At 44.4% G+C, this 11,844-nt stretch overlaps 1 protein-coding gene across 10 annotated transcripts in view; it reads right to left on the reverse strand.

The window, feature by feature from the left end:
* Positions 1–1,922: 1,922 nt before the first annotated feature.
* The window catches only part of ptprfa (protein tyrosine phosphatase receptor type Fa), a 156,034-nt gene continuing 146,112 nt past the window's right edge, over positions 1,923–11,844 (reverse strand). For all 10 annotated transcript variants that reach the window (XM_081718427.1, XM_081718426.1, XM_081718424.1 and 7 more), the window contains 7 exons: positions 10,824–11,109; positions 9,137–9,315; positions 6,369–6,495; positions 5,835–5,960; positions 4,811–4,965; positions 4,294–4,429; positions 1,923–3,602 (listed from right to left, as the gene is read on the reverse strand). In XM_081718427.1, coding sequence (XP_081574553.1) covers positions 3,534–3,602; positions 4,294–4,429; positions 4,811–4,965; positions 5,835–5,960; positions 6,369–6,495; positions 9,137–9,315; positions 10,824–11,109 — 1,078 coding nt within the window. In that variant the 3' untranslated portion in view covers positions 1,923–3,533. The remainder of the gene's footprint in view (positions 3,603–4,293; positions 4,430–4,810; positions 4,966–5,834; positions 5,961–6,368; positions 6,496–9,136; positions 9,316–10,823; positions 11,110–11,844) is intronic.

Here is an 11,844-nt window from a genome sequence, read left to right on the forward strand (position 1 = left end):
TGTTCACGTTGTCGTACCACTACCACTACTACTACTAATAAACTGCTACGACTAAACTACTATACTATATGACTACTACTAAACTATATTATTATTACTACTAAACTAATACCTCTACTAAACTGCTACTACTATACTACTGTATTACTATACTATATTACTACAACTAAACTACTACTACTTACTACTAAACTACTACAACCACCAAACTGCTACTACTATACTACTACTAAACTACTACCACTATACTACTACACTATATTTCTATTAATACTAAACTACTATATTACTACAAGTACTATATTACCACTACTACTATATTACTACTACTATACTACTACTACTACTATACTACTACATTACTACTACTATACTACTACTACTACTACTACTCTAATACTACATTACTACTACTATAATACTACATTACTACTACTATACTGTAGTTAAGGTGCTTGACTTGTAATCAGAAGGTTGCTGGTTCAAGTCCCACCACTGCCAAGTTGCCACTGTTGTGCCCCTGAGGAAAACCCTTAACCCTCAATTACTCAAGTTGTACTCAGTCAGAATTGTAAGTCACTTTGGATAAAAGCGTCAATTAAATGCCATAAATGTAAATGTACTATACTACTAGTACTATACTACATTTAGCTGATGCTTTTATCCAAAGCGACTTACAATTATGACTGAATACAAGAGCAACTGACCATTTTACATATTTTACATTTTACTATTACAACTACTGCTGCTTCTACTACTACAAATACTATTACTACTACTACTACTGTTACTAATACTACTACAAATACTATTACTACTACTACTACTACTGTTACTAATACTACTGCTAATAATAATAATAAGAAGACCAATAAAGCATATTAAAAAGTTTAGAAATTGCATTAAAGACCATTTTATTTTAGGAACTGGAGGACTCAAAGTTCTAATTTCTATTTACAGAATTCTGAGTGTGATCTTTTGATCTCTACCCTAGACCATTATAATAAAAATATTATAATTATATTATAATTATAATAAAAACGGAGACACTGATTTGAGTTCTGTACTGGCTCGTTCAGGCAGACACCAGTCGTTATCCATTAAACACTACGTACAGAGCAGTGTGGCAGCTCCGACCGTACCCCAAAGGAACAAACTGGGTCTAATTACTGTAATTAACCCTTTTTCACACAGTTGCTATAATACGTACCTTTGCACTGATCTGAGTGTGTCTGAATAGGACTAAATTCTCCAGGTGCAAGACAAACTGATACTGCAGTACCAGTGGTTGAGACACACGCGCAAACACACACACACACACACACACACACACACACACACACACACACACACACACACACACACACACACACACACACACACACACACACACACACACACACACACACACACGCTCTGTGCTGGCTGGTCTGGGATAAGAAACAGTGGGAGACAGACACTAGAGGGCTACTTACCACCATGGGGACATGTGTTTGTGTATGCTTGCAGCACATGAAATGCTGTTTGTGTGTACATCAGAGGAAACTGTATATATGTATGTGCACTGAGAAAGTCTTGGCATGCTCTAGAGATGACTGTGTGCATATGTGCATTGGTGCAAGTGTATATGTGTTCAAGAGGGGTGTATGTAGCTATATCGATTTGCTGGAAGAGTCTCTGTGTGTGACTGCCTGTGTGTTGTTTTGGATGTGTTTGGGTCAGTGTGTTTGTGTTGGAGGGGCCTTTGTGTGTGTTGGGTGCAGGAGTGTATATGTTTGTTAGAGTGACTGTGTGCAAGCATATGTTCTGGAGTAGTGTTTGTGTTTGTATAGGAAGGTTCTATGTGTAAGTGTGTATGTGCGTGTGTGCACACTAGGGAATGGACACAGTAACACTGTGACAGAAGAGTCACATCAGCAATATACAAAACCCAGTTATTAAACTTTATTGACATCGAGGTTTTTTTGGAACATATTCTTTCTCTTTTTATTTTTCTTTTTATTAGCAAATAGAAAACAGAGTGCATGTACAACAGATTGAATCCTCTTACATTTTGGTGCGAACACAAAGTGAAATGGATCATTTGCCCCAGTCCCTTGGGTTTGCATCATTTGCCCTGGTCCCATGAATCCATGTTGCTTTGTTCTTGGGGATGTGGGTTGGGAAAATGCTTTGTTATGCAGTGATACTTATCTGTTTCGGAGTAGGAGCCTGTCCTTCTGAACCACATTGAGATATGATTGGAATGACTGATCCAGAACCATATGGAATTGTATGCACTCGTACGGACAATGAGACTTCCCTTACATACGGGTATTCCCTCTTCCAGCCAGTTCTATTCTGTCACCGTGGTCAGCTGAGTGAGTTCAGCTGCCAGTTCAAACGTTTCATCTTTCTGAAATGAGATGAAGAGAGGCGGCCAATCGCTCTACAAGTGCGACCATTTCAGGCGGGTCAGCCGCCAGGCCGGTGGGAGAACGGAGTCTCCAGCGAGTCAGCACATGGCCTTGCTCTCGCTGTGTTAGCGCTAAAGGTTCCAGAAAAAATATAGAATCACAGTCTTACAGCTATTTTGAAGTTGAGAATCTATACAGGGTAATTATTCTCAGATCACACCATTTGATCACTTTAACATTGATAATTGTTGTGTGGGGATCAGGAGACAAGCAGGTGTGTAAGAGATGCCCCTGTGACTGTCTGACAAGGACTACATCGTTAAAACGAACAGAACGACCTCAAAACTAGCGGCGTGAGTGCTGTACTTATCACCGGTGCTCCAGTACATGTAAAACTAGACAGGGGCAGTGGTAGCTCAGCAGCAAAGGTATTAGACAGGCAATTGGGAGGTTGCCAGTTCAAGCCCCACCACTGCCAAGTTGCCACTGTTGGAACCCTGATCAAGACCCTTAACCCCCAATTACTCAGGTTGTCACAATTGTAAGTCACTTTGGATAAAAGCGTCTGCTAAATGCCATAAATGTAAAAATTCATGCCTCTATGTTAAATGTAAGAGACTATATGATAATAAAATAGACCAGAAACCAACAGCAATGTATAAAAAAATAAAATAAAAAACAAATAGACCCCTTATATCATAAATGACAAAAATACTGGGTTTCTGGTACAGCTGTTTTATATAGTCATGGTAATGATAATAATAATGGCAAATATAAGGAATAACATGATGGCAAATAAAATGGCAAGCTTAAAAAATCAATAAAGTAACTTGCACTGTCAGCAAGACAGAGAGACAGCAGGTGCCGTAGTACTAGAGATACCAGCACGCTTGATGTTGTTTTGTTTGTTTGTTTGTTTTGGGGTGCTTTCTGAAAAAGGATGTCCACAGGATGAAAGTGTGAAGGCCCCGTGCCCACACAGAACTCTTTAATGCTCTCCTCTTCTTTCGCTGTCCCTCCCTGTGTCCCTGGCTCTCTCCCATGGCCTGTGGTTTGAATAGGTGGGGTGGGTCTGGCTCCGACAGAGCTTCGCTGATCTGGGCGTTCCAGGACTTTTCTGGTGAGTTTTGTGAGCGGTTACGTTGCATAGTGATCAAAGCTGCCCAGATATTCGAGAGCTGCCTTGTAACACAACTGGTACTGGTCCTGGAAACACACACACACACACACACACACACACACACACACACACACACACACACACACACACACACACACACACACACACACACACACACACACACACACACACTATGTTATATGCATCCTAAGGTTTAATCCTCTCTGGTAGTGAATAACGTTTCTCTCTGTAGGACATGAAGATGTATGTTCATGTGGTAGTGGGAAAAATCATGAAGTAACTCCAGACTGAGATTCTCTTTACAGAGCGACTCACTGCAGTTGGACCAGAGGCAAAAGTGTCCACTGTGTTAGTCAAAGACTCACCGTGTCTACGTTTCTCTGTGTCTCTGTCTCAATGTGTCTGTTTCTCCTTGTCTCACTGTGCCTCTGTCTCTCTGTTTCTGTCTCACTGTGTCTCTGTCTCGTGGTGTCTCTGTCTCTCTGTCTCACTGTGTCTCTGTCTTTCTGTCTCACTGTGTCTCTGTTTCTCTTTGTCTCACTGTGTCTCTGTCTCACTATGTCACTCCATCTCTGTCTCACTGCTCCACTTCCTTCACTCACTATCTCTCTCACACATGGTCATTTAGTCACTTGCTCTCTCTCTCTCTCTCCCTCTGGATTTTTCTTACTCTCACAGACACTCAGTTACTCAGATCTCTCTGTGGTTTTTACAGAGTCTCTCTATCTGTGTGTGTGTGTGTGTGTTTGTGATTACCTCTGTCTGTACCATGGCAGGTCTCTGGGTGCGCAGTGTTTTGACGGTTTGAAACAGGTCGACCACTCCCTCATACCTCATCCTCTCCAGCACAATGCTCAGAGTGATGAACACTCCTGTACGACCCACACCAGCACTGCAGGACGGCAGGAGGCAGGTCAGCACACACACACACTCACACACACACACACACACACACACACACACACACACACACACACACACACACACACACACACACACACCAGTACTGCAGGACAGCAGGAGGCAGGTCAGCACACACACACACACACACACACACACACACACTCCAGCACTACAGGACAGCAGGAGGCAGGTCAGTACATGCGCACACACACACACACACACACACACACACACACACACACACACACACACACGTACACATACGTGGACATACACACGCACACGCGCACATACACATACACACACACACACACACACACACACACACACACACACACACTCATCAGTTAAGAGTTCTGCAGTCTCAGACCTGCAGTGAACAGTAATTGGTCCATCCTGGCCAAACTGCTCCTTGGTCTTGTGCACCTGGCCGATGAAGTCAATAAAGCCCTCCCCCGTCTTTGGCACCCCCTGTTCCGGCCAATCAGTGAACTGGAACTGCCGGATGGTCCGGGACTGGCCGTCCTGAGATAGAAAGGGTGATGTTATCTAAGCAATTCTATAGCCTTAATCTTACACCGTTAGTTACACAGTACAGCTGTGTTACACTGTTATAGTTACATGATACAGCTGTTACATTGTTACAGTTACATGGTACAGCTGTGTAACAGTGTTATAGTTACATGGGACAGCTGTGTCACAGTGTTATAGTTACATGGTACATCTGTGTTACACTGTCACAGTTACACAGTACAGCTGCGTTACACTGTTACGGTTACACGGTACAGGTGTTTTACACTGTTACGGTTACACAGTACAGCTGTGTAGAAGTTACACGGTACAGCTGTGTAACAGTGTTATAGTTACATGATACAGCTGTGTTACACTGTTACAATTACATGGTACAGCTGTGTAACAGTGTTATAGTTACATGGGACAGCTGTGTTACAGTGTTATAGTTACATGGTACATCTGTGTTACACTGTTACAGTTACACGGTATAGCTGCGTTACACTGTTATGGTTACACGGTACAGGTGTTTTACACTGTTAGTTACACAGTACAGCTGGGTTACAGTTACACAGTACAGCTGTGTTACACTGTTATGGTTACACGGTATAGCTGCATTACACTGTTACAGTTACACAGTACAGCTGTTTTACAGTTACACAGTACAGCTGTGTTACACTGTTACAGTTACACAGTACAGCGGTGTAACAGTGTTAGTTACATGGTACAGCTGTGTTACACTGTTACAGTTACAAAGTACAGCTGTGTAACAGTGTTATAGTTACATGGTACAGCTGTGTTACACTGTTACAGTTACATGGTAAAGCTGACTGGCACCTTCACACTCAAGAAGGCATACGGAATATTAAGAAAGTGAGCTGCACCCTGGCATCGGTGACTTTAAACTCGCGCAGGATGTACTGTGGCATGTTGTATTCGGCCATCGGGTCCACCACGAAGTACTGGTACCGAGCAGAGCGTTCAGAGGGCCAATACTGGTGACACTTCTCCTGCAGGGTGAAAACAGTCATGGTTGTCTGACTGTATATAATCAGAGGAGTCAGGGAACTGGACATTAATGACTGGGAATTAACATCCATTTTACATCCATGTGGATTCAAACAGAACCAAAAGAGGCGTGTGTGTGTGTGTGTGTGTGTGTGTGTGAGTTAGTGAGTGAGTGAATCTGTGTGCCAGTGACTGAATATGTGAGTGTGTATGTGAGTGTGTGCGAGTGTTTGTGTGTATGAGTTTGTGCGAGTGAGTGTGTGTGCCTATATGAGTGCAAGTCAGTGTGTGTATGATTTTGTACGAGCGAGTGAATTGAATATGTGTGAGTGTGCATGTGAGTGAGTGTGTGTGTGTGTGTGTATGTGTGTGTGTGATGCCATGTTCGATTGTTGTTTTTCTGAACCTACTCGCCCCATCTCCCGGAGTTTGGTGAGCATGACTACTATGGTTGAGTTGTTCTCCCATAACATTCTCCAGAAGTCCTCAGTGGTTTCTGCCAGGGGACCCTGGGTGGCTATGTAGGCCTTTTGCTGCCTACACACACACACACACACACACACACACACACACACACAGAGCTGGGATTATATCAATGTTGATGCTCTGAACATACACTTACACACACATACACTGAACATACACTTGGGGGTGCTGTGACTTCATGGAAAAAAGCAAGCTACTTAAAGTGGGACTCTCGAGTGTATATACACACACACATTTTATATATATATATACTGACTCAAGCTGAGATGTCCAGACACAGAGTGTGTGTGAGTGTGTGTGTGTGTGTGTGTGTGAGTGTGTGTGAGTGTGTGTGTGTGTGTGTGTGAGTGTGTGTGTGTGTGTGTGTGTGTGTGTGTGAGTGTGTGAGTGTGTGTGTGTGTGTGTGTGTGAGAGTGTGTGAGTGTGTGTGAGTGTGTGTGTGTGTGTGTGTGTGAGTGTGTGTGTGTGTGTGTGTGTGAGTGTGTGTGTGTGTGTGTGTGTGTGTGTGAGTGTGTGTGTGTGTGTGTGTGAGAGTGTGTGAGTGTGTGTGTGTGTGTGTGTGTGTGTGAGTGTGTGTGAGTGTGTGTGTGTGTGTGTGTGTGGAACGTGAGGTATGCACACACTTCTCAGGTGTGAATGCATGTTTACATCCAATCCCTCTTCCTCCACGCCATCATCATCCTCATTAAATGGGGCTCATGGGGACCAGGAAGCACTCGCTGTGTACAGACTGTCATGATGACAAAGTCTACAACACTTCCTCAGCAGCTAATGACACCCCCCCCCCCGCCCCAATACACACACACACACACACACACACACACACACACACACACGCACACGCACACGCACGTTTTCTCAAGAGAGAAAGACTTGTCTGCTTCATTAGGGCCATGGCCTCATTTATTAGGCAAGTTAAACGGAAGCCCCTGCAATCCAAAAACACACACACACTTCCTCAGCAAGTCAAATTCACTGACGATACCGTCATCATGGGCCTGATCTTAGACAACGATGAGGGGACCTACCTGGAGGAGATTGAACACCTGGAGAACTGGTGCCAGGAAAATAACCTCCTCACAGTCTGGTTTGGGAACAGCACCAAGCAGGACAGACAAGCTCTCCAGAGGGTGGTGCGTTCAGCAGAGTGCATCACTCATACGGAACTTCCTGACCTGCAGACCATCTATTACAAGCGGTGCCAGACCAAAGCCAGGAGGATGGTGAAGGACCCCACCCATCCCAACAATAGGCTCTTCTCTCTGTTGAGGTCAGGGAGGCGCTTTCGCTCCCTGAAGACCAAGACAGAGAGACTGAAGAGGAGGTCCTTCGCACAGGCCATTCGGGCCCTGAATCTGGGAAACTGATAAACTGTGGGGACCACCACCACCATGTGACTGTAAATATGTCAGTTGTAAGCTGGAACTGTACATTGTGTACATACATATCCATATCCATATATACATTGTACATTGTGTATATAAACATATTATACATATATTGTACATACATTGTTAATATATTTTGTATATATATAGACATATATTTCCCTATGCACCCCTGTTATTTTCCTCAGTTTGGACAGTGCACTCTCAAACCATTTCACTGCGAGTTATACTGTGTATGACTATGTATGTGACAAATAAACCAAACTTGAAACACGCACGCACCTGCATGCACAACAAACCCTTCATTACACAGCTGCTATCCCAGCACAGTAACAGACGTATTAGTTCCAGAAACAGCAGTTTCCTACAGAGTCCTCCTGCCTTTAGCAACCCCAAACATTTCCTGCAGAGGCCACACCCCTCCTCATACGCACCCTGCATAGACCACACCCCTCTTCATACACACCCTACATAGGCCACACCCCTCCTCATACGCACCCTGCGTAGACCACACCCCTCTTCATACACACCCTACATAGGCCACACCCTTCCTCATATGCACCCTGCATAGACCACACCCATCTTCATACACACCCTACATAGGCCACACCCCTCCTCATACACCCAGACTGAGACTCTGCCCCTCTACCAACCACAGTCCAATCAGATCCGCAGTGTCATCTCCAATATCGTAGGTATGTATATATCAACATGGTAGCTCTGCTATGTTCCTATGAATACCAAAACAAGCCTGCGTGTGTGCATGTGTGTGTGTGTGTGTGTGTGTGTGTGTGTTTGTGTATGTGTGTGCGTGTGTGTGTGTGTTGAGGGGATCAAACAGAGCAGAACTGCAGTGACAGGTAATCATTTTATTTCTTCATGGGCATGTGTGTGACCTGTCAGGCAGTGAGCAGGGCAGGCGGTGCCTATTGGGCTGTGCTAACACAGGCTAAGTTATGGACTGTCCTGCCAATAAGAACAAGTTATCCTGACAACTGCCAGCACAAAGCGATAAACTACAGAGACACAGCTTGAGACAAAGCATGACTCTTGCTCTCACCTACTGCCCATGACAGAGAGAGCGTGAGACAGAGAGAGAGAAAGAGAGCGAGAGAGACAGGGGGAGAGTGTGAGAGTGATAAACGTACGTGTCTGGATTTTAGCCGAATGGCTGGCTTTGTTCATTGTTTTCTATAAATATTCTTCTTCTTTGTGTACTGATGGAACATTGTTTCCTGTTACATCAAATCAAGCATTTCTATTCATCTTTACACACACACACACACACACACACACACACCTACCTGTATCCGTCGATGAAGCTGGCGTTGATGTAGTCCGAGCCTTCCACTCCTCTGATTGGCTGAAGACACACTCTGCTGGACTCAAAGGGCATGATGTTGACGAGGCGGTTCTTGAACTTGTTACAGGCGAGGTTGGCGCTGATGAACCTGGAGGTGTGTGCTCTCAGGTTGGCCAGCTTCTGTGAGGAATGCAGAGGAGATGAAGTATCAGCAAACATTCTCACGCCAACGGGGCCGAGTTCCGTCTGCACACACTGAACAAAGGAGCCGAGGAAACTAGAACAACGTTCATCTCACACACACACACACCCTTGTTTCTGATGTGTGGGTTAGGGTCTGCACACACTGAACACGGGGGCCGAGGAAACTAGAACAACGTTCAGCTCACACACACACCCTTGTCTGATGTGAGGTGTGTTTTCTAGTTTCTGATGTGTGTAGTTGGGGAGTGGGGAGGTTTCCAGGTGCTTTTTTCTCAAACTTCAAATGAAAAGTCTAATTCCTCCTCCTTTGAACATCACAAGCAGACATGGGGGGGCTAAACAACCTCAAAAACACACGCGCACACACACATACACACACACACCACACACACACAAATACACACACACATCTGTGAGGAGGAGAGAGAAGGTTCCAATGACTTTTCTGAAGACTTTACTTAAGCGAACGTCACTTTAACTTTGAAACCAGACAAAAGCGTCAGGGTCACGTTATGTCGCTCTGGACGTCTGGCGGGCAAGATTTACACGCAGCATTCCAGAGAGCACAAGCCCATGACAGTGCCAACTTGCCCTGCGGAGATTCCTTATGGACACCCACTACACTGTCTCAAGTCGCCATGGGAATACAACAAGGCCGTGTAGTGGGAGACTTAGAGCTTTCTCCCTGGAGACGGCACATCAAGCTCACACCGAGACAACGGTGTGACAGACAGGGAACACACACACACACAGATGAACAGTACACACACACACATTCTAAAGTTTCTGTTCTCTTTGTGTGGTAGGTTTTTCTTCTCTGTGTCCTCTGTGCACATGTGTGGTGCATGCAGTACACATCTCCTTTCTGTAGCTGCATGTGTCTCAGAGCTTCTATGGGATGCCATTTAGGACAAAATCCAGTGTGCACACTTACATATGAAACATTTGCACATACATACGAAACACTTGCGCATACACACACACTACTTATACAAATGTTAACTTAAACTTGCATATACACACACTTGCTCATTTATTCACTTGCATATAAATAAAGTACCTGTGTTTGCGTAGGACGTGTGTTTGAGACCCACATATGATGGGGACACGTGTTTACCACTCGCAGGACGTGTGTTTGAGACCCACGTATGGTGGGGACATGTGTTTATGACTCATAGGATGTGTGTTTGAGACCCACGTATGGTGGGGACGTGTTTGAGACCCACGTATGTTGGGGACACGTGTTTATGACTTGTAGGACATGTGTTTGAGACTCACGTATGGTTGCTACTCTGGACTTTGTGTGTATAACAATTTTCATCATAACAGGAAGGCAGATATTTAACATGAATACAGAACACTCATGAATATAAGGTGGACTTAACATGCCTGCACAGTTAGTGCATTTATATAAGTGTCATATGCAAATGTAAGTAGCGTGTGTGTGTGTGTGTGTGTGTGTGTGTGTAACTGCGTGTCCTGACCTTGAACTCTAGTTCCATGGCAGTGACGGTATCTCCAGTCGGCACCTGTGTGAGTTTCTGGATGTGTGTGTAGAGGCTGCGTGCGGGGACCTCGGTGTGTCCACAGGTCGCCGCCTCCAGCAGGGCCTCGTGGATGAACACGTACTGCTCCTCCGTCTGCACCATGTAGTTACGCTGCGCCCGCATGCACGTCACATGACCGTAGATGTCCACAGACCGCTCATGCTTTAGTCGCTCCAGCATGGCGTCGATGACGATGAAACAGCCCGTCCTGCCGACGCCTGCACTGCAGGACATAAACCAATCACAGGCCTTCAGAGTGTGCTGGCCTGAGCGGCCTCTCCCTATTGGTTAACTCTCATCACGGGTCATACCTTGTATAAAATGATTTGTAATAATTTGTAAGTCACCCGGCTGTCTTAAAATGTTGACTTGACTGAACTTCAAACATTAAGGTCATAGAATGTAAATTAGATTATTGATTTTTTAAAATGGAATATAGATTAATTTTATTGATAATTAGATTATTGATTGATTATTGACTTACTATTTTAGGTTTATTAAACTTACATTTTTAACACAGCCAATTTATTTACTTTTCATATTAAAAAAAACTAGTCATCTTTGCAGTGCGGGGCTGAAAAAGCTCCCAAACATTTCTCAAAACTCAGACTACAGCAGTGGGAATTTTTTGTAAATAAGATAAAAAAAAAACCCCAGAGTTACACAAATCTTTAGATTATCAGCAACACGCATTGTTCACTAAAACACACACCGTACAGGTAATCTCACCTTCTACGAACTCTTCTGAAGAACCGAACTAGTTCACCACTAACCCATGAAAACCCATGAAAAGCCTCATACACCATCAAAAAAACAGTTCGAACGGAGAGGCTCAGAGTCTCAGGAACAGTTTTCTTACGGCTCCGGTTGCTCGTTGGCTGCACGCATTCAGCCATATTGCACCCGGGCGCATGAGACAGGCGACATCAGAGAGCGAGTTTGCCTGCTCTTTCCCACA

Source organism: Electrophorus electricus, chromosome 7 (assembly GCF_041902795.1).
Source record: "Electrophorus electricus isolate QZ-2024a chromosome 7, ASM4190279v1, whole genome shotgun sequence".
Taxonomy (NCBI): domain Eukaryota; kingdom Metazoa; phylum Chordata; class Actinopteri; order Gymnotiformes; family Gymnotidae; genus Electrophorus; species Electrophorus electricus.